Below are 27,697 nucleotides of genomic sequence, written 5' to 3' on the forward strand. Positions count from 1 at the left end.
CTATAAAACTGGCTACCCCTACTTCTTTCCTCTGAAGACAGTTTAGGATCGGTACAATTAATCTGTCAGGAATCTTTACAGTTATTTTTACATTCTGTTCATTTTCTTCACAAATCTGAACATCTTGGTCAGGACTTCAAACTCTTTATAAGCTAAGGTTTTCTTATATGTTCCAGAAATTGCTCTAACAATCATTTGCATCTAAAGAAAATGTAGTAGGATTGTTCTGCTTTTGCAAAACCAGTATTTTGTTATCTCCTTTGATTTTGTGATTTCATACTCTGATCTATAGATATGAGTAGCCGCAGAAGTACATATGGAGGCTTGTTAGGGCATAGCTTCAGTGGCATTCTATGTGAAGCAATTCTGGCCTACTATGTTGCTTGTCAGTTTGAATCCCATTAGAATGGCTTACTCTGATGTAAATGGCATGTGGAATTGCACATAGCCACATGACTAGGCAAGGCCTTTGGTATGGTGCATAGATGTTTTATCTCCTATACAAGCTTAGAACAGAATAGAATAGAATTTATTCTTGCTGTCAGAGACCAGTACAAAGTATCAAACATCGTATAAAACAAATTAAAAGATCATACATTTGCTAACTAGTATCAGACTGTGTAGGCAGTTGAGCTAGCAGTGTTCTATGGAGGGTAATTGCCTCGGCACAGAATCTAGCAACGCTGTATGTAGTTTGGGGATGCTGGTCCGATAAAAGATAGTTGGTATAAAATGAGGAGTCCTGGCCCAGAATCGATTGAATAATTGGAGTTATATTAGGAAGACGCAGATCATGATAAAAGGGACAGGTTAAAAGTACATGGGTTACCGTTTCAACTTTTCCCATCCCACAAGGGCATAGACACTCCTCACGAGGAATTCCACGAACCTAAGCTTAACCCACCATCTCTCCACCAATTCCGTGATCACCTGATATAAGCTATCTTTTGTTATGCTTGTATAGCAGCCAGGGAAACCTATGCTGCCAACATAGTGCCACTGTTTGTGTAGTTCTGCTAGTAAAAAAGAGAGAAGAAAATTCTGGCTACCTGTATTCTTTACCCCAAAGACAGCAACTTATACAACATACAGGGAATTGAAATGGTTTTCCGAATTTCAAAGAATACTGCTCCAGACTGCACCTGACTTAGAAGCACAATAGAGGCTTTCATAAATGCTCTGTGTGACAACTCATAACATGAGCAGGTATGAGTTGAGGAAGGTCCTGCTCATAGACTACCGCAAGGAAGCTGAAAGAAGGTACTGCTTGAATTGCACCTCGAGTGCTCACCATGGCTGCCACCTCCCCATTCCTGTGATTTCCCCAAGGGATCACCACACTTACCTGGGACATAGGAAGAGGGAAGCAGAGACAGCCATGGGCACCCACATGCTAACTTGGAGCATGTACAAAACATTGTTCTGTTCTGCACACTTTCTTGCAGCACACACAAAATATAGAGTCCTAATACCTGAGTTGCCAAAGATTGAACCTGAAAACTGACCCCTTTCCTAACCCCTTTATTCCAACTTGGATTGTAATTCTTCAATCTCTCATTTTAGAGCAAGTGGTCAGAGGTATGCAATTGTATATTCTCCAGGAAATACAGCAAACCTTAAAAATATATTATTTGTTGCACCAAAGCCTTAATTTCTGACTTTTGAATACATTGCAGAGCCTGACACAAGCTTTTCCTGGAATACATACTGTAGCACTTTCTTTGGGCAAAAATCATGGAAGGCTATATAATATCTTCAATGTCTTAGCCTTCTCTTTGAACTGTTTTTAATTGACTTAGTTTACTGGTGTTTCAAGAATTGTGGTTTGTTTCTTTTTCTTTTACAGATGTATTTGATAGTTTATTTTATGTTGCATCCTGCCCTGGTATTGGTATCGATGAAAGGCAACCATCAATCTTTTATTTACGCAACCATAACTCTTCTAAATCAGGTATGAGGAACCTTTGGCCCTCCAGATGTTGCTCAACTTCAACTCCCATCATCCCCCCAATAACCATGCTTTTTGTGGCTGATGGGAGTTATAGTTCAGCAACATCTTCAGGGCCAAGTGTTCACCACATGTTTTAAATAGATGGATACGTAACATGTACTGATATATACAATGCCCAAAGAAGCAAGCATGTGACTTTGGATTCTTTGGCTAAATCAATATGACTATTTTATAATTATAGGATTGGTAAAGGGGTTGCATGATGTACATGTTTGATAATTGTATAGTTGGCTCATAGTACATATTATGAATAATTAAATGTAGCTTTCGATATTTTTTTAAAAAAACAAGTCATCCCCTGATGTATACATACATAAAGCAAATGATTATTTTGCTTTCAAAGGCCTCCCATATTTAATGAAATTATATACTTTGTGCATTGCTGCTAAATATGTTCTTTGAGGCAGGAAAATGTTTCAAAAACATGAAGTTCAAAAAAAAAAGGCTGAGAGTAATTGCAATCTTATATTTTCTAGCCAGAAATGTAGAGGAGCAAGTGGCCACAAATAAAATAATTGTTCTATTTTATACAACATCCTTGGAGCACAGATTGTGGGGCATGAGGAGACCTACAGTGGCTGTGACACTACATTTATTTATATATTTCTTTACACCCATCTCTCTATTTTATCCTCATAACAACCCTGTGAGGTAGGTTAGGCTGAGGAAGATCAATTGGCCCAAAGTCACCTAGGGAGCTTCATGACCAGGGTACATAAAACCCTCCCCTCCTGCCCTCCTCACTTGCAGTTTTGGTTAGTCTGCCCAGCTGCCACTGCAACTCACGTGGCTCTTGCAGGACTCTCCAGGGTGCCTGCCTCATCCCTTCCATGAGGAAGAGGATCCTTCCTCAGAGCAAAGCATTCTGGGCAAGGTAGCCTCGGAGAATGCCAGTGCTGCCGCTGCTTTTCCACAATGGCTTGATTTTTTAAAAAAAAAATTAATTACATTTAGCTAAATTTAAGAAAATGTGCAGCTGCCGTGGAAAAGTAGCAGAGATGCAGGGCCTCCCCTGGGCCCTGTAGCAGCTGGGGGGGGCAGTGTTGCTTACTTGGCTGCGCAATGCGAAGATCACTGCTGGTAACTGACAGGGAGAGGCAGCATCAAGGTTGCTGCAGTGCAGGTACAGCAGCAGTGCCAATCCACAGCTTCTGCCACTGTGCCTGCACCACCACAGCTTCCCCGCCAGCATGTACCTCCCCCTCTCAGTTACCAGCAGTGACCTTCGCATTGGGAAGCCAGGTAAGCAACACTGCCCTATTCCACTCTGATGGCCACAAATGCCTGAGCCACCACCCCTTTCCTCAGAGCAAAGTAGAGTGAAGATGGAGGCCCTGCTGGCACTGCTGCCGCGTTAACGCTTTAAAAGTAAGTTTGGGAGAGGTGGGGGAGGGGTGGCAGTACACAGTTGTTCACCTTAGGCAGCAGCATGTTTTGCACTGGCCCTGTCTTGTACTCTGTGCATTATCCACATGCACAGATCCATTATCAGATTTACGTTTTAAAAAATCATTTGATGCTGTAAAATCATTAACTAGCCCTAGAATTTATTATTGTTACTGATGTACATAGTAATAACAGCATTGCTATGATTACTATCATGAATAATGCCATTGTTCAACAATCCTGTTATAACTTTATTTTTTTTCTAGCCTCATGCTGCAATATGCCAAAATTACTTTATTAAAAGGTCAAACTGAGAGACAAGGTAAATGCTTTTTTTAAAAAAGAACCTCCCGTTATCTAGCCTAGAGTTATCAGTACACCACGATTTCCCAAACTGATTTCCACTGATGCAGAATTCTGTAATATTGTGAAGCCTTTTTTATTCATTTTAGCTGAGGGGACAACTGTGTTCTCACATCCCTTTTACGGGTGGAAAAGCTCTGTATGGGCATTTGGAGAACTTGTATTTACAAAGGATAGCTGGATCAGGGTAACTCTCTCTCTGTTGTCCATATTTAAGTAGCACTTCATTTCAGTTTCATTATCCAAATAATTCGTCCATCCCCCTTATATATTAGTTAAACAGAGAACTGCATGGAACTGCAGTATCCCCTTACAATGTAAGGCTTACATTGTCACTGTTACACTAGCAAATGCTTCCATTAACTTGATTATTGGACAATTTCATTTTGTACAATACCAGTTATAACTATTTCCCCCTGCGAGTCTGTAGACATGCTTGTTTAAATTAATGTTTGTAGGGGAGTGGTCTCCTTAGGCTATTTTCCCCTGTCCTATAACTTCATATCTATTCTGCAAAACATTTTGCTTATGTGTAAATATTTTGACATGTTCACATAAAATGTAGCACTGCATGCAAGGCTTGGATAGTACATGTTATTGCTCCATTATGGCCATCTCAGAGCTGGGTTTAAAAATGTGTGTTGCTGGGTCTTACCGTTTCCTTCAGTAAGTTATTTACAGGCCAAAGGGGGCAAATACGATGAGCAACTATTATGAACAAGTCTGTAACACACCAAAACGGAACCCTGCATGAAAATAACCTAGATTCCGCCCCCCGTCCCTGCCCCTGCCCCCCGTGCAGGTAGCAGATTTGGACTTCTACTTAGGTGTTGTTATTTCCCAGCTCTCTATCTCTTTTGTTACCAGAAAAGAAATGTGAGGAGCCATTTCTATTTTGACCCCAGAAAGGACTAAGGAGCATGATTTTGGAACCTATACTATTTTCCTATGAAGACTAATTCAATAAAACAAATTCTGCATAGTTGGCTCAACAACAGAGATCTAGCACATACAGGCCCTGCGATGTCTATTGTGGAGTGGCATGGTGCAACTCTTCTTGATGTTGAAGAGAACAGGGCTGCTCCTGCTCACAGGCCACTCTGTGCATGTCTCAGAATCCTGCAGAGACTTAGATCATAGCCCATGTGTGCTACATGTGAAGATCACTGCTCTGCAAATATCCAGAATGTTACAGCTGCAATTTTATGGATTTTATGTAGCCCAGTGATGAGTCTGGGTTTCCATAAAAATACCTCTCAACCATTTCAATTCTTTGTTCATATTTATACTGGAATCTTTTTTTAAAAAATCGCTGTGAACATTTCAATGTGCTAGAAACTGTACAGTTGAGGATTTTATACAAAATTGACAGACAATTTGACCAATATAATTCCATGAAGGAGGTGGCCGTGGCATTTTTTTTTTCAATTAATTTTTATTCAAATTTTCAAAATCAAGACAATACAAAAAGAAAAACACAAATTAAAACTAATACAATAAAAAGAAACAAAAAAAAAACTATTGACTTCCGATTTGTCGTAGTTCAGCTATAGGTTTATAATATATAACAAACCTGTCTCTTGATAAATTATAAAATCACCTTCCTCCAGCAGTTATCTTAGTTGGTATCAAATCTCATTAACATCATATCATTTTATTCTTCTACAAAAAGTCAAAGAGAAGTTTCCAATCCTTGAGATATATGTCCATCAATTTTTTTCTAGATAGACATGTCAATTAATCCAACTCTTCAAGTCTATTAAATCCAGTAATTTCAAATCGCTCTTCTTCCTTTATCAGTGTTGATTCCATCTTCCATTTTCCATCTTAACGCACCCAATAATCTTGCTGTCATAGTCATATAATAAGAGTCTGATAGGGATTTCCTTCATCACAAATATTTTCTTGCCATCATTTCCGAACGTATCACTGAAGTATTGTTGCAGAACCGCATCTCTGTTCCTCTTTTTTACAGAATGCACTAGCACATCTCTTGAAGGGTTTTTCATTGTCACAAAACAGGAATTAATTCTGTAAACTTTCTCCATTTCAAGTTCCATCAAATCCTTCCAGTCCATGAATTTTTTCGAACCGATGATATCTTTATCTCCAATCTCTTCACCAATTCCTTCAGGGACAGCGCTGAATTCCAAACAGTAATATTTATCTCCAAGATCCATCACAGCCAGGAAATCCAAATCTTTTTCCAAGACCATATTTAATCCAATCTCCAAGGCTTGAACCTTCCCTTTAATTTTTCTTTCATCCTTTTTTAATTTTCCAAATTTATCTTTGTTCTCCTTTCTCATAGAATCCTGAATTTCTTTCAGCTCCTGTCTCATTTCGCCAAATTCACTTATCATCACTTGTCTGTTATGTCTGAGTTCTTGTTTTGTTAACTTAATCTCATTCATTATTTTCTGAAACATATCTAATGAGAAAGTCCCTTCTTGTACATCCATGATCTCAACCACCTTCTTGATTGTCATTCTTAAAACCAAAAAAACACAGTCCCTTCAATTCCCAATGTCCCAAGCAAAGAACAGTTTATTTCTTTATCCAGTTACAAAGGAGTTAATATTTCAAGCCAGCTGACGTCACCCTCTAGACAAGATGAACTGCCTTATCTCTTGCATGTCCAAAAGTGCCAAAACAACTTTAATTCACAGCATCCAAATAATTAGTAGCAGGAAGAATGAGCAGATTCGTCAAAAAAAAAAAAAGTAAACCGGAGAAATAGTCCCAGACATATATTACTCAAAAGTCTTATAAATAAAAAAAAAAATTCTCTTTAAATTAGAAACCCCTCAGCCGTTTATAATCTTTATAATGTTGAATTCCATGCCAGCTTTTTGCAATAAAAATAAAGATAAACTATTTCTATTTTCTTCCCCTTAGCTCCGTGAATAAAAGAGAAAGCTATGACTCACCCAGGGTTTCTTAATTGCTGGTTCTTTGACAAATCTCTTTAGCTGTATTGACAACAAAATAATGAGAAAAGACAGGAGAATGCTTGCCTGTTAATCCGTTTTTCTTTGAAGAAAAAAAAACGGCTCACTTAATCAGTTGAGCTGTTTGGAAATCCTAGCTCCGTCCGAGCTGCTGGAAGACCTTCTTTCGCAGAATTCCAGCCTCCAACAAACACAGAAATTTTCCCCAGTCAAAAAGCCCTTCTGACTGGTTTTAAAACTGAAAAAGTTTCCACCAAGACGGGAGCCCGTCCCAGAGGCAGCACAGGCGGAGCGATCCTCCTGGGAAGTCGAGGTGGCCGTGGCATATAAAGAAATGTCTTCTAAGTCATTGAGTTGCAAGTTCAATACAAATAATGTGCAGATGACATGGTAATATAAAAAGAAACAGAACCAATGTGTTTAAATACTTGTACTGCTGCTATCTGAATTGTTAGGCTTTGAATTCTAGTGTGTTTTCATGACATGCAAGCCACCCTGGCTTGGCTGTTCCTAAAAAAGGTAAACTATAATAATTTTACAAATAAAAATCATGGAATCCATGTGGGTCAGATCCTGCTATCAAATAGAGTTAAGAGGTCCACTCACTTAGCTGGAAACCATTTACACCACAGGAGGCAGAAAAGAGAGATATGAACTGTTTGCTTCAATGTCTCAGGACCTTTGATGTTTAATTAGTCACCAGAGTAATTTGTTACAGAAATTATCACATTTAAAATAAAAAAGGTTACGCAAAAAACATGCTTGGAGTGCCTACCTCAAATGTTTATTCAACGTCTCTGGTGGGGATGAGTAAATGTGCATAACAACTGGCTATTGTACACATTAACCAGGCCTCATGGAGAATGTGCATATATTGACTTAATTTTGTACATTCTCTCCTTCTGGTTAACTCTTCAGTCCCCTGCAATTCCCATGATGATTGACTCCATGCTGCTAGTGGGCTTTTTCCTCAGCTTCAAAGCAACATGGTGGGCAATTTCCAACAGGTCCCTGCAATTTCCCCTGCTCAGCTGCCTGGACAACAGGTGAGAGTGTGGAAAAGGAAACTGGAATGCAGAAAAAAGGTCAATCTTTTTCTAGAGCCCAACCACTTCTTCCCACTGCTTGGCTGACCAGTGGATATGCTGTGGCCTCCTTAGGATTAGGCAGTGGGCCAGAAGCAGCCCAGCAGGTATAGATTGCACACTTCTGAACCAGAGATAGGGGGGAAAGGGCATATTTCTTGGAGGCTATGCATAGAGAATGGGAATATTGCCCGGAGAATGTACAAAATATAAAAACATTCACAAGGCTTTGTTGGAGAGTATGCATATTGGCCAGAGAATGTACAAAATGTAGGTGAGATATGCACATTCCCCAAAGCCAGTTGGGAATTATGCATATTGACCAAAGAATGTACAAAATGTAGTCAAGATATGCACATTCTTCCAGAGTTGTTAGAGACTATGCATAATGACAGGGTAATGTATAAAATTAAGTCATATATGCATGCTCTCCAAGGCCTATTGGTGATAATGTGTATTGACTAGGAAATGTGCACAATTCCCAGCTGATGGATGGATTATGTGCACTGGATTATGTTTTCCATGCGGCCTGGTGAATGTGCAGAATGGCTGGTTGTTATGCCCATTAACTGCTCAACGGACATTTCCCTATACATACATGTACATAATACACATAAACACATGCTGTCTTAATGCAGAATATAAATTAACTCATATAGTTATGCAAGTTTCTAAACAGTAATAATTGCTGGTTTTGCCAGGCTAAACTTCGTCTTGAATAGTCACTTAACAATATAAACATATTATAACATTCATTCCTCACTATTTACTCCATCAGTTGGAGTGATATTTATCTTTCTATTGAGTTCTTGTCAAACATTATTGAATTTGGTGGGCCTCCAAAGTATTCAAGACAGAATTTAATTTAAAACTGTTATTCCCCACAGCTGTCACTGTAATACATCATCACCGCTCTAACTTACAAAGTAATAAAGTAAGAGTTTAAAAACCCAACAATCATTAAAACGACATACAGAATAATAAGTCAGCCATAATTTTATGGGTCATGAAAAATGAGACATATATTAAAAAGCCTACCCATATCAGAAGGCATTATAGCTCCTCTGGAATAAGACTGGACTTAGTCTGGTATCAAGTTCAATTGATTTCAAAGGGCTGGGATCACTATGGACAAGTTGCTGCCCTGGCACCAATTTTATCTCCCACATGGATGGGATTTGAAAATATGTCCTTCAGCAGACCATTCTGTGTAGCTAGGATTTTGCAGAGGATCCTCAAGGGCTCTTTAAAAGTTAAGAATCAACTCCTTGAGTTGGGTTCAGAAACTAAGAGATAGCCAGTGCAATTGTTGCAAAATCAACAGAATACATTCACCCTTCTTGTTTCTTGTTAGAAGACAAGTGGCCGCATCCAATATGATTGATTGATTTTTTATTTACAGTCCTAGACTTAATTGAACATATACAAATACACAAATGTGCAACAATACTTAAGAGAAGCATTAAAAATAATCCTTCTTGTGAGATACCCCCTTACTGCATATTAAAACAATAAAATTAAAATATTAAAATTAAAAGGAGAATTGTTTAATCATTACTTTTCGACTATCGATAGCTGCTGCAAAAAAACTGGCTACTTTTATTGTGACCTGGGGGTTCTGGTTAGACAACAAATACTCTAAGTAAAATAAATCCGATCTACCTGGGATTTTTATTAAAATCGGAGTAATAAAAATAACTCTAAAATCATGGTAAAAGGAACAATAAAACAACAAGTGATGAATTGTTTCCACCTCCCCTGACTCACAAGGGTACAGACGCTCCTGGAAGGGCACACTCTTAAATCCTCCTTCAAGGAGGGCAGAAGGCAAGACATTAAGCTTGGCTAATGTAAAAGCTTTCCTATATTTTGGGACTGATAAATTAATTAAGTAATTTGCCAGTGCAAATGTCATCAATTTGTCCCTGAAATCTGGATAAGCTGTGGCCAAGCCTACATGTTCTTGAATGTCAATGTCCCTTAATAGCTGCTTTGGCCTTGAGATATCCTAGGGCCAATAATGCATTGGGGGCAAAGCCCAGCCTCTGTAATTTTACTATTAATGTCTTTTCCCACTTGGACTGGAAGGCATCTGTAAGCATCAAAGGGGCCAATCCCACCAGGAGAAATAGCAGCTTCAGCCAATAATTTAACTTAAGCAGCCATGCTCAGGCCTCTATGGAAATTTGCCCTGCCTCTAAATGAAGAATTAGGTATACAACTCGGCACTCCCAGAATAGCTCTCAGAAATTTGGTCTGGATCTTTTCAAATGGCACAGAATTGCCGTAAATGCATAACTGAGAGCCATACAACATTTGTGTTATGATCTTGACTACAAATACCTGAACAGCTGATGGTACGTGTTGACTCCTTCTGGTAAAAAAGAAAGGGGTGCCTTTGTATTCCTCTGGGCTTTCGTAATTGCATTATTAATTTGGGCATTCCAGAAACCTAAAGATTGAAATGTTACTCCAAAATATCCATATGATGTAACCTGTTCAATTATACGATCATTGATCTGCCATTTATGCCTTATTCTTTTCTTAGTGAAGATCAATATGTTGGTCTTAGTTTAATTGGTGTGCAGCAGTTCCCTTTCATGATGTGAATCCAAAGCCCTTAAGAGGAGCATCAAACCTATTGACGTTAATAAAAGAACAGCGTCATCTGCACAAAGCAGAATTGACAGTGGTCTAAAGGCCAAATTGGGAGGGTGGAAATTAGTGCCTACTAGAGTTTCAGACAGAGAATTGATGTAGACGTTAAACAGGGTTGGGGTCAAAATACAGCCCTGTTTGACTCCATTAAAAGTAGATATAAGGCCAGACATATGCCCCTGTCAATCACATTTTACCTGCAAGCGAGTGTTTTCATAAAGTCTGCGGATAAGTATTAGTAGCGCCTGTTCATAGTAGAGGCCTCAAATTTTTCCCATAGTCTATCCTGTGGGATCAGGTCAAAAGCCGACTTAAAATCTATAAAAGCTGCATATAGGGCTCCTGCTGGGGATATTTTTCAGCCAGGTGTTGGAGTATGAGAGCCTGATCAGTTGTAGAGTGCCTTGCCCTAAAGCCAGCCTGTTCGTCTCCCAGTATGTTTTCCTGTTCCATCCAATCTAAAAGCCTCTCCTGTAGGTGTCTGGCATACAGCTTACTTACAATAGACTAATTGATCTATAGTTATCCAGGTTTGATCTATTTCCTTTTTTATATATTGAGATAATTATAGCCAGCCGCCAATCTTCAGGGATACATGCTGGGTGGTCAATACAAGTAAATAATGTTGCTAACCCTGGGGCACACCAATCAACATTTGTCTTCAACATCTCAGCAGAGATGTTGTCAGCCCCAGGGGCTTTACCTAATTTAAGTTTGGCAATTTTTCAAAGATAGAAACAGGAGGCCACTCTGGGACTTTTTTATGTAATCCCTTGTTAATTGTTAGCAGGGCTGTGATGATGCATATATCTTGGAAAAATGGAAATGAACTGCCTTCAAGTCGATCCTGACTTATGGCGACCCTATGAATAGGGATTTCATGGTAAGTGGTATTCAGAGGGGGTTTACCATTGCCTCCCTCTGGGGCTAGTCCTCCCAAGTTGGCTAGGGCCTGCTAAGCTTCCCACAGCTGCACAAGCCAGCCCCTTCCTTGTCCGCAACTGCCAGCTGGGGGGCAACTGGGCTCCTTGGGACTATGCAGCTTGCCCACAGCTGCACAGGTGGCAGGGCACATAACCCCTGAGCCACTCACTATGGGGGTGATCTTTAGCTGGCCCTTGACACCCAGGAGACACAAGCGGGGATTTGAACTCATAGACTCTGGACTCCCAGCCAGGCTCTCCTAATTCCCAGGTAGATGCAGATATGTGGTAGTCTATATTAGCTATTGAATTTGGCCAGCCCCTAGTGACCAATCTCCAGAAAGTTAGAGTCATTTGCCCTCAAAGCCTTGATTAGGCTTTACCATAACTCTGTCTGAGCCTGCTTCTTTTTCTCTTTTATTAGGCCTTTCATAGAATCATAGAATAGTAGAGTTGGAAGGAGCCTATAAGGCCATTGAGTCCAACCCCCTGCTCAATGCAGGAATCCAAATCAAAGGATTCCCAACAGATGGCTGTCCAGCTGCCTCTTGAATGCCTCCAGTGTCAGAGAGCCCACTACCTCTCTAGGTAATTGGTTCCACTGTCGTATGGCTCTAACAGTTAGGACGTTTTTCCTGATGTCCAGTCGAAATCTGGCTTCCTGGAACTTGAGCCCATTATTCCATGTCCTGCACTCTGGGACGATCAAAAAGAGATCCTGGCCCTCCTCTGTGTGGCAACCTTTCATGTACTTGAAGAGTGCTATCATATCTCCCCTCAGTCTTCTCTTCTCCAGGCTAAACATGCCCAGTTCTTTCAGTCTCTCCTCATAGGGCTTTGTTTCCAGTCCCCTGATCATCTCTGTTGCCCTCCTCTGAACCCGTTCCAGTTTGTCTGCATCCTTCTTGAAATGCGGAGACCAGAACTGGACGCAGTATTCAAGATGAGGCCTAACCAGTGCTGAATAGAGGGGAACTAGTACTTCAAGCGATTTGCAAACTATACTTCTGTTAATACAGCCTAATATAGCATTTGCCTTTTTTGCAGCCACATCACACTGTTGGCTCATATTCAGCTTGTGATCAACGACAATTCCAAGATCCTTCTCATATGTTGCACTGCTGAGCCAAGTATACCCAATCTTATAACTGTGCATTTGGTTTCTTTTTCCTAGGTGTGGAACTTTGCATTTATCCCTGTTGAATTTCATTCTGTTGTTTTCAGCCCAATGCTCCAGCCTATCAAGGTCCCTTTGAATTTTCTTTCTGTCTTCCACGGTATTAGCTATGCCCCCCAACTTTGTATCATCTGCAAATTTGATAAGCATGCTTTGTACCTCCTCATCCAAGTCGTTAATAAAAATATTAAAGAGCACTGGGCCCAGGACTCAGCCCTGTGGTACCCCACTTGTTACGTCCGCCCAGTTTGAGAAGGAACCATTGATAAGCACTCTTTGAGTACGATTCTGGAGGCAACTGTGTATCCATCCGATAGTTGTTTTATCCAGCCCACATTTAGCTAGCTTGCTAATCAGAATATCATGGTGCACTTTGTCAAAAGCTTTGCTGAAGTCAAGATATATTATGTCCACAGCATTCCCACAGTCTACAAGGGAGGTTACCCAATCAAAAACTGAGATGAGATTAGTTTGGCAGGATTTGTTCTTCATAAATCCATGTCGGCTTCTAGTAACCACTGCATTGCTTTCAAGGTGCTTACAGATTGACTGCTTTATAATCTGCTCCAGAGTTTTTCCAGGGATTGATGTTAGGCTGACTGGTCTGTAGTTCCCCGGTTTCTCCTTCTTGCCCTTTTTGAAGATAGGGACAACATTAGCTCTCCTCCAGTCATCCGGCACTTCACCTATCCTCCATGATTTCACAAAGATAATAGACAGCGGTTCTGAGAGTTCTTCAGCCAGTTCCTTCAATACTCTAGGATGCAGTTTATCGGACCCTGGAGATTTGAAATCTTTCAAAGTGATTAGGTATTCCTTGACCATTTGTCTATCAATCTCAAGCTCCAATCCTGCCCCTTCTACTTCATGTTTCCCGGGAGGGTCATAGACCCTTTTTTGGGAGAAGACTGAGCCAAAGTAGGAATTAAGCACTTCTGCTTTTTCTTTGTCATCTGTTATTGTTTTGCCATTCTCATTGAGTAGCTGTGCCACCATTTCTTTTCTCTGTCTTTTCTCTGTCTTTTACTATGTTACTTTGTTACTCTGTCTTTTACTATGTTACTTTGTAACTCCTCTTTAGAGCAAACCATTCTGTAGGGAGCGCTGGCAAATTCAGTTCCCTGTATGATCTATATTTCGCTATTAGAGAATTTTTCATAGCGACACACTCATGATCGTACCAATATTTGGACCAAGGAGGGGAGTGCCTGGTGGCAATTTTATTTTCCTGAAAATTTTGTATGAAGTAAAATAATTCCTGGTATTTATCTATGACTGAATCTGGAGAGGCCGCTGATAAGATAGCATTGCGACAACTAAGACACCCTTCTGAATTCAGTAGTTCATTGAAAGTTTCCACCAGCTTAGGTGACCACCTTACACATGACGTTCTAGTTTCACACTCTGTATTTAACATTGGTGCATACTCTGCATAACTATTCTGATTACTAAGGCTTAAAGAGAGCACTAGTGGAAGATGGTCACTCTCAATACATTTGCCCACCGTATATCTAGTCACCAGATTTAACAGACTGTATGAAACCAAACAATAGTCTATTGTAGAGGCCCCCAAAGCAGATACATATGTGAATTCACCATTCCTGTTGCCTTGAGTACTTCCGTTCAGGATGACTAAGCCTAGTCTGCGTATCATTTGAGATAGACAGAGGCCTGCAAAATTGCAGCCTTTGGCTTTAGACTGTCTGACCGTAATACCTGGGCCTCCACCAATTCAGGCATGCATCTGTGGAAATGCGACTATAAAGCAGTGTCATTCTGTCCTATTCTGGCATTGAAATCTCCTGCTATAATCACATGCCCACTTGGATACAGCTCCGTCATATCATCTGCCATTTTCATCTATTCTCCAAAAGAAGCCCCTCAGAAAAGATGTATTGCAACATTTGCAAAAGATTCTTGGCCACAACCCATCACAATTATGACACTGGGATGTAGTTATGCCCAGAGGACTCTTGATAGGCCTAGCAAGTGCCCCTGCTTGTTGAGACTGATTCCATAACACAAAAGTCACCATCCAATTCCATTTTGCATGGCAGCATATCAGTAATCAGAGCAAATGTGTTCAAAATACCATGTGAAGGCCACTTTTAAATCAGGCTGTCTGCAAAGCAAACCATTTAAGTTTAAGTCACATGTTAATTGGGAAGTTTCCTCCACAAACAATTATTTATTTATTTATTATTTTTTATTAATTTTTTATTTATTAAATTTATACCCCGCCTTATGGCCAAAAGGCCCTCAAGGCAGCTTACAAAAAACACGAATATAGCAATACATCAATAGAACATAATACATCAATACATCAATAAAATAATACAATTCTCAAAATTAAATAACAATGCAGGCAAACCTCCCCAAGCTGAGGCTCAGAGGAAAAATTTGGGGATTGCAAAAACTCACTTGAAACAAAAGGAGAGCTTTTCAAGCCCCTAAATTCTGCCCCAGCAGAGACTAAAATCCAAGTCCAAAAGAACGGTCGGTGTCCCTCCTTGCCATTACCTCCCAAATATGCTTCCTCCTTTCCTGTACTAATCTGGTGGCAACTGGAGCAATGGCAGTATGAGAGGATAGAGGAGGTCTGTCGCTCCGCTGCTCCTGCGCCCCAGCATGCTTAGTGGGTGAAAGGCACAATGGCCCTTGGGACCTTTACTCTCCACATTGCAGTAGCTATTGGGGAAACTATCAACCCAAAGGGCCACCTCAACTTTCTTCCTGGCTGTTCCACAGCACATCATGGCAGTGGAGAGGAAGGGAAGGAAAGGGCAGATCGCCATCCCTCCACTGTCACCATGTACCACTGTTGTTTTTGCTACTGCTTGACTGGCAAATAAAGAGAAAGCAGGAATATATTTGGAGGTGGTGAAAAGATCTTTGAGTGATGGGTAGGTCCAGCAAGAAGGAGACCAGAATGATGTGAGTTCTTTCTGATTTTTAAAAAAGGAATCATGTCATTGCTGAGTTAATCCAGAGCTAGGGATAGCTTGCCTATCTCTACAAACAAGCCCCTTCAGAGAACCTCAGAATGCTATAAAAGATTCCTTGTCAGTGAATGTCAGAGAGCCATCTGTCAGGAATGCTGTAGTTGTAACCTACATTGCAGATCCTGGACTGGGCAGGGGGCTTGATTAGATGACCTGTAAGGTCCCTTCCAGCTCCATATGACTCTTTGTTTTGCACCCAAACATCAACATTGTGATGGTGGCCCAGGACTTGAGCATAAGAGGACCATGTTGTCTTCAGTTCAGTGCCAGGACTTCAGTCTTGAATTACTGAAAGAAAGGATAAAGAATGTCTTAGTTTTTGCAGCTGCTCCTAATTCTTAGTGCTCATGCTCAGGAGCAGGTGAAATGACAGCAGAAACATGAGTGCCCCTGAGTTTCTGCAAGATGACTTTCACTCTGTACTGCATAGGATCAAGACTTTTATGGATTGGAAACATAGAATGACAGATGATCACATCTATCTAGATATTCACTTACAGGGCTGGCACCAGGCATGCCATGGCCCTTGGGCATCAGCCTGCCCTGGGTCTGGGCACCTGCATGCACACATGCCCCATCTACATACCTATTGTGTGGGCAAATAAGCAAGTGGGCAGGGAGGAGTGAGCAGGGGAGGCAGGCAGGTGAGCGAGCAGGGGGTGGGCAAGGTGGGAGAGCGAGTGAGTGGGAGGGCAGGGGGACTGGTGAGCGAGTGGGCGGGGGGCCAGGCAGGCAGGCGAGCAAGTGGGTGGGTGGGCGAGCGCGCAGGTGAATAGTCATGCTGCCATGTTCTGCATGAGCTGCAGCTTCTGGACAAACTTCGGTGGTCAGGCTACTGAGGTCACCTCTAGCAATAAAGATGGATTCAGGAGCACCCCCAGACTATGAACCTGGTCTTTCAAAGGGAGTACGACCCCATCCAAAACAGGCAATTGACCAGGTATCCAGACTTGGGAACCCCTAGCCATAGTACCTTTGTCTTGCTAGGACAGAGAGTCAGTTTATTGGCTGTCATCCAGCCCACCACCAGGTACCACTCCAGGGCTTGTGTGGCCTCTCCCGATTCTGATGTTCCTGAGAAACAGAGCTGGGTATCATCAGCGTACTGCTGCCACCTCACTCCAAATCTCCTAATGACGGCTCCCAACAGTTTCATATAGATGTTAAACAGCATTGGGGACAAGATGGTAACCTGCAACACCCCACAGCACAATTGCCATGTAGGTTCCACATGCAAGGCGCACCCTGGGAAACCAGGATTCTATATGGTGCAGGGAGCCTCCACAAGTATGCAAGGTGAGGGACAGGACGGAACTTAAATTACTCATCCCTATACCTTGGCATAGTCAGTAGCCAAAATGGAGACAATAGTCAAGAAATTAGAAGGCTAGGACTGGGGAGGGCAGCTATGAAAGAACTAGAAAAGGTCCTCAAATGCAAAGTTGTATCACTGAACACTAAAGTCAGGATCATTCAGACCATGGTATTCCCGATCTCTGTGTATGGATGTGAAAAGTTGAACAATAAAAAAAGTGGATAAGAGAAAAATCAACTCATTTGAAATGTGGTGTTGGAGGAGAGCTTTGCAGATACCGTGGACCACGAAAAAAACAAATAATTGGGAGTTAGAACAAATAAACCAGAACTTTCATTAGAAGCTAAAATGATGAAACTGAGGTGATCATACGTTGGACACATCATGAGAAGACATGATTCACTAGAAAAGGTAATAATGCTTGGGAAAACAGAAGGGAGTAGAAAAAGAGGAAGAGCAAACAAGAGATGGAATGATTGCATAAATGAAGCCACAGACTTGAACTTACAAGCTCTGAACAGGGTGGTGTATAACAGATTCTATTGGAGGTTGCCAATTCATAGGGTCACCATATGTTGTAATCGACTTGAAGGCACATAACAGGGTAGAAACACACTGTTCTGCCAGTTATAGTGCATCTCCACCTCTCTTTTCTGGAAACTGTGGTACACAACACTAGTTAAACCTCACCCCCTTTTACTGTAAAACCTGGTAGGATCTGCTTGAGGGCTTTTTTTTTTTTAATCAGCTTCAAAGAGATTTCACAACAGATCAGAAGATCAACCCGTTCCCCCTCCAGTTGTGGCTAAAGGAAACACTTTCATCTGAAGACTAGTGTGTTTACAGCCCTATTCTCATGTTCTACTCACGAGTATAACACTTGAATAGGGTTTACGTCCTATGGGAATGGATTTTACAATGAGAGTTAGCTCATCTTGTTTGGCATCCCAGTCCAGTCTTTGAAGATCTTTGGTACAACTCCTTTCGATACAACTAAACATCAACATTGGTTTCCACTAACATTTGCTTAGGATGGCAACCTTAAAACACTGTATTTTCCTTGTGGTGTAATCATGTTAAAAAGTGGTTTGATTAATTTAGGGAGGGGAACAATATGGAAAGCAGTATCAATGAAATTACTATATTATTTTCCAGATTAACATCATTTTAGCTCATTTTTATTTGTTGTTGTTGTTATGTGCCTTCAAGTTGACTACGACTTATGGCGACCCTATGAATCAGCGACCTCCAATAGCATCTGTCGTGAACCACCCTGTTCATATCTTATAAGTTCAGGTCTGTGGCTTCCTTTATGGAATCAATCCATCACTCATTTTTATAATGACATATTTGAGTCTCAGAGATGTTGAATGCTTAAGCTGTCATTACAATTTACATCTGATTAAAAGTATGGATTTTGCTTGCTTATAGTTTGGTGGCCACAAAGGAAACAGACAGTGCAAGATCTCGTAGCATGCCAATGTCTCCATCGAATTTCCTGGATAAATTAATGGGCAGGATGTCTGGCTATGACGCGAGAATCAGACCAAACTTCAAAGGTAATTTCATCTCCCAGGTGTGGACTATAATGCTTTCCTTTCTGCAAAGAGATGTACAAATTATTTCTGAAGCAAGAAAAATGTTTGACTAATAATTGAAAATATGGATTTGGTCATTTACCAGCAAAAAAACCTGTTCTTCTGCTTGCTGAAACTTCTGGAAAACTTGCCGTGTCAAATTTATTTCAGTTGGAGTGGAGGATTCCTATAACATTTTTGGATGGCAGGAATACAGTAGGGTCTAAATTGCTAAATGCTAAATGTTTCTAGCTAAGGTTTGTTTGAAACATACCATTCTCTAATGCTGCAAACAATGACGTATGTGGGGCCAAACTAATGAGCACTAAAGAATGTTGCATCTTCTCAGTGTCTGTTATGAATATGTGTGTTATGACTGGATGTGACAGTCATATCACAGAAATGGAAAGAAAGCTGAAGTAGCTTCCCAACCTTTTAACCGTGCCTCGGCCAGTTTCCCCACTCCCCCCAAAAGGTCCCAAAACTTCACACAAACAGGTAGCTATGGGTCTTGCTGCATGTTAAAAATTAACAAATTTGTTCCTGTTTAAGCTTAAATGTTTATGTCTCACTCCTACCACTTTTGTTGTTCACAGATCATCAGGATACTTCAGGTTTGTTATTTAAAATCTCCAGATTACATGGTTCTTAGAATTTGGATGCCAGAGTAATAAAACAGTTAACTATGGGTAGGCATGGACTGAAAACCAATGCGTCATTTTGTAATTGAAGCACATACCCCCATCCATTTATTTTAAAGAAATTGCATGGCATTTAAATATACAAGGATGAAAGTATTTCTACAACTGAATAAAAAGCATAAAAAATAAACAGGTAAAAGATTTTTTAGCAAATGGCACTCTACTGCATTCTCTTGAAAAGATGGGATGTTGTGCACGGTATACAATTGGGTTTCAAGCCATCAGATGCTAGAGGTTTGGTCAGATGACCAAATGCCATGCTGTAGGAACTAAAACATCAGACAACACAGAGCTAAGAACCTTGTTATTATTAAATTAAATTGATATCTCAGAAGGAGCCCAGGGTTGCAAATGACAAAAATTGCAAAATATTAAAAATAATGCATGATTTCTGAAAAGTAAATGCTTATTATTACTTTGAGGTCTATGAACATAGAACTCAAAGCAAATCTGGGAAGACAGCCCTAAGTTCTCACTGAGGTGATAAACTGGTGCCTTCGCTGTTCTACTTCAGACTGTAGGTATATTTTATTTTATTTATTTATTTATTTATTTTATTTATATCCCATCCTTTCTCCCAGTAGAAGCCCAGGGTGGCAAGCAAAAGCACTAAAAACACTTTAACACATCATAAAAACAGGCTTTAAAATACATTAAAACAAAACAAACTTTAAAAACATATTAAAACAAAACATCTTTAAAAACATTTTTAAAAACCTTTAAAAATCTATTTTTTTAAAAAAAAGGTTTAAAAACATATTAAAAAACAATTCGAACACAGACACAGACTGGGATAAGGTCTCTACTTAAAAGGCTTGTTGAAAGAGGAAGGTCTTCAGTAGGCTGTTATGCTTGAATGTGCCTCCATAACCCCCCTACACACAAAAATTCCCTCTATGTAGAAACTTTCCCTGTGACAACTAGCAGAAAGTCTAACATATCTAGGGGAGGAAGTGTCATCAGTTTGTAGGTGTATTTCAAAACAATTGTGCTCAGTAGATGCCTGGACATGAGTGAGACTGTTAAAATTGGATTTGCATAGCTGTGATATTTGCTGGATCCTACTCAAAGCTTACAGCAGAAGGACGGCTAACCTGGCAGAATTGTTAAACAAAGTTGTGATGAGACAATTTATCCATCTGGCAATCTGGGAGTAGGATCTGGAGCTAAGGACAGGAACAAAGGGAGCAGTCTGAGGGAACAATGTAAGAATGGAAAAAGGGAGGAATGGTGTCCTTCTTCAGACACACCTCAGCGGTATGGGAGCAGCTTCCTTGTGCAGGTCCTGTGTCAGGCATTGTTAGGCAGCTGCTGATGGCCCAGTCCTCAGAAAGGCCCATTGCTGACCCTGCACCCAGGGCCGCATTATGACTTTCGTGGGCCCTAGGCACTTTTGCCTGCGTGGGCCCCTTCCTCCATAACAAAATATTAAAAATTATATTTTACTATTGCGTTGGTATGAAGACGAATATAATCCCGGCTGGATTATATTCATCTTTATACCAACGCAGTCAAAGTATGTATCTCGCTTATTGCGAGAAGTAAACTGCGCTGAGGCTAAGTGGGCCTCCTCTCTGCCATCATTCAGTTGGCGCCTATGGCCGAGGCCATATTGTTTACAGTTTACAGTCACTAAGCTTCTCACTATAGTACAAAATAATAGTGCATATATCAAAGTGTTCTTCGTTTTGATTACTTAAAAGGTACTCACAGTACTCTTCGACCCTAAAAGTTCATTTTTTTCCTTCTGATTTTAAAAGAAATTAAAACATTTTCATGGGCCCTAGGCACTGTGCCTACTGTGCCTAATGGATAAGTCGGCCCTGCTGCCACCAATCAAAATGGTGGTTACAGCCACCCAGGCTTGGCAGTCATCTCAGAGCTGGAGCCTGGGTGGCTGAAGCTTGCTCTGACTGTTTTAATTCCCTCAGAGTGCCTTACTGGAACACCACATCAGTGTTCCACAGGCATTGTGGAGGAATTAAAATGATTGGTCTGGGTGAGAATAGTGAGGGATGCCCACCATTCCAGGACGAGGGAGTCAAGATGGCTCAGCCTTATCTCATGCTGGCCCTGTCCTCATGATGCAATCTTAGTCACTAGTGGTGTGCATGATTAAGCCAGTTGTGTTAGTCTTTCACACACAGTCATCACCTAACTAGAGAAGACATGCAATTTGTCCTGCCCACATAGGGTTGCCATATTCCAGTTGCACAAATCCAGGCAGGCTAATTTGCAAATTATGCAAATTATTTGCATATTATGCAAATATTTGCATATTAATATTTGGATTGTCCAGTTGTTTTGTTTTTGTGCCTAGGAATTACCACCAAAAACTGGGGAAAGATGTGAGAAATCTTTTTTTAAAAAGCAACATTTTAAGCCTTAAATCCCTAGACTCTAGTTTCCAACACTATGGAATATTTATTGATTGATTAAGAGGATTTATATCCTGCCCTTCTGCTGTTAAAAACAGAGCTCAGCACAGCTTACAATAATAAAAACAATAAAAATACACAATCAATATAAAAACATAATAAAAACACAAAATAGCAACAAACATAAAGTAAGTCAGGGCAGCAGTACGGTTAACCATTACATATACAATATATTTCAGAGATGTGGTGGGTGGAGAAAAACAAGAAGCCAAAATGTTAGGAAAAGGAGTCTTTCACACCACATGCTCAGTTGTAAATACTGTTGCAGCAAGTTTTACAAGTTCCTCCAGTGTTCCACTGGTGCAGGCACTCAGACATTCAAAGTATCTGTATGTTTCTTAGGTTTTATAAAAGCAGAGCTTTGCTTAACTCAAAATTTCTTCTCCCTTTGATCAACCACATCTACACAGGTTCCACCTCCATACTCATAATGAAACTGGACCTGGAAGTGTACAACAACCCCACACATACCTTGCTAGTTAATTACCAATGCCATGATCTCTGTCTTATCAACTACTCTCCTGTTCCCCCCCTCCACCGGGCATCATGAAAGACCCAGTCCTGGGCTCAGAAAGAAAATTAATATCTGGTCCTCTTCAAAGTACTGATAAGCCTCTTGCTTTAATTAAAATAATAATTATAAATTCTTGCTCTTATCACTAATGGGAGTTAATTATCTTGCATATGCTGCTGTTGCTTGTAAGTGAGGTTAAAGATAAGTGAAATGCAAATAGGAAAACAACAACACAAAAGGCAGTGACACTTTCCTAAATGTAATACCATACCAACCACAACAAGATTCCTATGAGTAAGGCAGAAAACTCAGCATCCCACAACCAGTCAGGATTCATAACCAAAAACCCAAAGTAAAAAAATCCTAGCAGCCAGTCAGCCAAGGTCACAGAAATCCCCATGCAGCACAGCCTGACCTGGGGACTGCAGTTAATGCAGAATGCTGCAGCACAATTGCTGACATGAGTGAGATCCTATCAGCACATAATACCTCTGCTCTGAAATTGGCATTGGTTGCCAATTTGCTAGCGGGCCAAGTTCAAGGTGTGCTTTCCATGTTATGGGTGCCACATAGTACTTGTTCTGCTCTTGTAAGAAATCAGTCCTGTAAAGTGGCAGCACCTATGCTTTGGAACTCCTTGCCTATTGACATTAGGCAGATGCCTCTTTTCAGCATCTGCTAAAATCAGTTTTCTTGAGGCAAGCCTCTCCAGGCATGTGGAAGCGATTGTGTTTTTAGATCTGTTTTTAACTCATTGTTGGTTTTATTATTTTGAATGTTTTTAGGTATCTGTCCTTAACGCTTTTGCCAATAATTTTGTTTTAATTCTTTCTGTAAACCGCTTTGAGATTTTTTACAATAAAGCGGTATATAAATGTTGTAAATAAAAATACATAAATAAATGTTGGAGTCACTGTGGCCCTTGAGTCTCTTCCCACTTTTAGGAACCAAGGAATCTGCCTTATACTGATTCAGGCCATTTTGTACCATGATTTCCTAAATGCAATACCATACCAACCACAAGAAGATTCCTATGAGTAAGGCAGAAAACTAAGCATCTCACAACCAGTCAGGATTCCTAACCAAAAACCAAAAATATGATAAATGAAGAAATATTTATATAAGCATGACTATCAAATATATTTATTATTTACACAAACTGTAAAGATATTTATAGTGCAATCCTAGGTTTATTTATTCAGAAGCAAGTCCCAGTGTATTCAGTGGGGCTTACTCAAACAGGGACAGAAATGCAACCTCAAGTGATAAACAACTTCATTCACACAACCCAAAATTCTGAATCATGCCACTTTACGCTGTTTTGCAACTGTTTATACTTGTTTTTATGGTTATTGGATTTTAAATGGCTTTATTTCTTGTTGTGAGCTGCCTTGGTTTCCAACCCTACCTCACAGAGTTGTTGGAAAGACTCCATACACGCACGCACACACACTGCAGATGTATAAATACATACAGCCCATATAATAGTTTATTGTCAAACCAGTTGGTCATTGCAGGAAAATCAGTATTAGTTTTTAAAAAATCAGTATTAGTTTCCTACAGAATAAAAACTGTAATACCTAAGTAAGCCCTGCCTACTTGCTTTTAAATAGGACTGGAGGAGGGGAACAGAAAGAGTTAGAACACAAACACAATTCTTTTTTACATTCACTCCAAAGTCCCATTGATTTTCAGCACATTCATAACCATGTCTACTCAAAAGTAAGTCCTATTGAATTCAATGGGATTTACTCTGGGCATATGGGATTAGCATTGCTTTTCCAAAAGCAAGTATTGGGAAGGTTTTCAAAACACTGCCCAAGATCTGACTCCTGCACACAAGAGGGAAAAAAACTGAAATGTATATACTTACCCAATTTATGAGATTTTCAGATAAACAGGGGGGGAAACCACCATTTTCTGGCATTGCAATGAGGTTTTCTAGACACTGCCTCAGGCCAATCAAACTGAAACACAACCCTGGCTTCACTGATTGGCTGCAATCCTGAACGGGCAGGGTTAAAGCTACAAAGTGCTATACAGTACTGTTTAAAGAAAGATTTAACAGTCGGGGGGCAGCTGATGTTTTTATGTATATCTCGAGAACCGGACCACCTAGAAACTTAATTTTTTTAAAAATTAAAGCTGAGAATCCGGGCCACCTAGGGGGCTAAACGGGTGCTGGGTGGCATGCAAAGAATCCGGGTAAAACCTGGCTAACCGGGCAATATGGCAACCCTATGCCCACATGGCTTCAGTATTTATATGCATAGCATACCTGTATAGCATTGCACCACTGGAAAGATCCTCCCATGCTCCCATGAGACAACATATGACTGAGGCAAGGCCTCATGGCTGCCCTAAAAGATATTTAGTCAACCATGGAGTCCAATCATTTTCAAGACATAGAATAGTAGACTTGGAAAGGGCCTATAAGGTCATTGAATCCAACCCCTTGCTCAATTCAGCAATCCAAATTAAAGCATACCCAGCAGGTGTCCAGCTGCCTCTTCAATGCCTCCAGTGTTGGAGAGCCCACCTCCTCCCTAGGTAATTGGTTCCATTGATGTCCTGCTCTAAGTTAGGAAGTTTTTCCTGATGTTCAGCCGAAATCTGGTTTCCTGTAACTTGAGCCCATTAATCTGTGCCCTGCACTCTGAGATGATTGAGAAGAAATCCTGGCCAGTCTTCAGTGGCACTACTGAGTTCCATCTTTTCATGAGCTCCACCAACTCATGAAACAACTGCTCTCCCAACCTAAGACAGCATAGATGGTTTGCCTGTCTCTTTTCACCTATCCAGAAGCCACAAGGAGAGGAAGGAATAGAAGTCAGCGTGCCAAGAATAGAGAATTAATTGCAAATAAATTGGTAATGCAGTAACAACTGGCTCTATTCACAGTCCAGGCCATCACAACTAATGATGTGGGGAGCCCTGTCTTCATTTCTGCACTGGAAGTGGAGTGGTGAAGTGGCAGAGAGTGTTTTGGCATTCTGTTACTAGTCTAGGCATTAACAGGGAAAGAAAAAAAGGTGGAAGTTCATATATCCCCTGGATGACTGCACTTTTCTATTGATGCCCATTCCACAATTTAACAAATGTTGATAATATGTTAGCCTTGCTTGAGTTAAGCAGCCATGCATGACTGTTGTTCCCTTCAGGTAATTGTGAGCTGGTACATACAGAATGACTGCCACACAGAGGCTTCGTGAAATGATTCCCCGTGGTGGCCTGGACCACATAGTAAGCTATTAGTGCTCTCAGTGCCCCTGCAAATCTTGAAACCAAACCGTTGCAATGGAGCAATCTAAATTCCTCTGTCTGCATAGCAACTCAGCAAACCACTTCACACAAACAACTTCTTATCAATGCGGAACAATTTCATTCCACCTCCCTAGGCAGCTGCTCCATATGTGCTGGTTGTCATGGTGTGGGTTTTTTTTGTTTTGGCTTTGTAAGGAAAAAAAGAAATAGGTTGGTTTATCAGTGAACTTGCACAATTATGTAAGATATGTGCTTCTAATATTACTTTCCTGATGTCGTGCCTATATCATCTTTCTAATTGCTCTCTCCCCCCCACCACTGTTTTGCTGCTTAAGCTGTTCTCATTTACATACCATAGTTATTCCCGTTGGTACATCAACTTCAAGTTCAATCTACCTTAGCTACACTGCACAAAAGATAACTTCAGACAAATAATGTGTGGCAATACAGTCTTTCCCCCTTTTTCTTTGAATCTTGTAAAAATCTCTGAGGAAAGCATTAGTAGAAAGCTGAAGGCTTAGAGGGTCATTTGGAGATTGGATTGTGGAGTTTATCATAGACTCCAGGCAATCATCATGCTCTCATCTGGTGAGGCTACAGTGTGGAATAGGCCAGATGTTCAGTCATTAGTGAGTTCTTCTGCATTAGTGAGTTCTTTCCTAAATATCAGAGGCTTGGCAACCACCTTTTGTCATTGCTGGAATTCTAAAAGGGACAAAAGTCTAATTTGACACTTCTTTCCTTTCTTAAAAATGTACTTGGCAAAATTTTCTGAACAGTTATACATACTGGAGCACAGAGCAGCTTAACAGAAAAATAAAACAATCATACCATACCCATAAATTATCAATAAAACCACAAGATTGCAATAATATACAAATACTGTAATTTCTATAAAATGTAATTGTATAAAATTTTACATCCCATAAATAATATAATTCATGTTCCAAATGCCTAGACAAACAGGAATGTCTTGAGCCTTCTTGTAAAGATGTCAACTATGAGAGGTATTGCTCTGAATAAGCATCCTCTTTGATGCCTTTTGCAATATTTTATGTTTTTTCATTACTATGGAGCAAATATTGTCAAATAGAATTTGTATCATTTTGGACTCTGCAGGAAGACATAAAGGCCTCATTTGCACATAATGCTAAGCCAAATCATGGCTTAGCATGAATGCTCAAATGTGCTGGGTCCCAATCAGGAGATTGCAACCATTTTGCTCTTCCCTGGTCTTTTTAGCTTAGTATGATGTGGTAGCTAAGCCAAGACCATTTGAACTTGGGATGATTAGTAATTAATTAATTGGAGCCCATAAAATATCTTAAAAACATCTTTTTTTAAAGAAAGTTAAAAACTTCTGAAAAAACAATTGCAACACAGATACATACTGGTATAAGGTCTCTACTTAAAAGGCTTGTTAAAAGAGGAAGGCCTTCAGTAGGCACCAAAAATATAACAGAGATGGCGCCTGTCTAATATTTATGGGGAGGGAATTCCAAAGTGTCAATGCTATAACACAAAAGGCCCAATTCCGATGTTGTGCAGACTGGACATCCTGATAAGATGGTATCACAGGAGGCCCTCACCTGCAGAGCTCAGTGACTGACTGGGTATATATAAGGTAAGACATTCTTTCAGGTATCCTGGTCCCAACCTGTGTAGGGTTTTATACACCAAAACCAGCACTTTCAACTCTGCAATTTTTTTAGCAGTGGGATGACATGTTGGTGATATCCTGCCCTGGTGAACAGTTATGCTGCTGCATTTTGCACCAGCTACATCTTGTGGACCAACCTCAAGGGCATAGGTAGTTAAGGTAGCAAGAGCATAAGAAGAGCTTGCTGGATCAGGCCAATGGCTCATCTAGTCTAGCATCCTGTTCTCACAGTGGCCAACCAGATCCCTAGGTGAATCCTGAAAGCAGAACCTAAGCACCGCAGCAGTCTCACCATTTATGATTCCAGGCAACTGGCACTCTGCTTAACCACAATGTATGTAATCATAGAGCAGACCTTGGCTACAGAGCTTGGTTAAGGAGCAGAGACCTTAGCCGTGCTGCTGGATTCAGAAGACATGCTAAGCTAAACTGTGGCTTAGCTGCTGCATCATGCTGAGCTAAAAAGCTTGGGGAGATATGCAGCAGTCAACAGGTGCAACTCCCTCTCAGGGAGCCAGTATGTTGACACAGTCACAATAAGGCATACACTGCTTTACCATGATGTACAAAGCAGGTTGTTGAAAAGATAAGCATAGGGCTGTCACCTTAAATGAACCATCTTAAGTAATTTGCCACATTTACATAAGTAATCTAAGAATTACTCATACAAAT

The 27,697-nt window shown here is 40.5% G+C and overlaps 1 protein-coding gene across 1 annotated transcript in view; it reads left to right on the forward strand.

The window, feature by feature from the left end:
• The window catches only part of GLRA3 (glycine receptor alpha 3), a 146,880-nt gene that overhangs the window by 54,117 nt on the left and 65,066 nt on the right, over positions 1-27,697 (forward strand). Inside the window, exon 3 of the mRNA XM_061583966.1 lies at positions 18,303-18,430. Within this exon, the coding sequence (XP_061439950.1) occupies positions 18,346-18,430 (85 nt within the window). The 5' untranslated portion in view covers positions 18,303-18,345. The remainder of the gene's footprint in view (positions 1-18,302; positions 18,431-27,697) is intronic.

This window comes from Rhineura floridana, chromosome 9, assembly GCF_030035675.1.
Source record: "Rhineura floridana isolate rRhiFlo1 chromosome 9, rRhiFlo1.hap2, whole genome shotgun sequence".
NCBI classification, from domain to species: domain Eukaryota; kingdom Metazoa; phylum Chordata; class Lepidosauria; order Squamata; family Rhineuridae; genus Rhineura; species Rhineura floridana.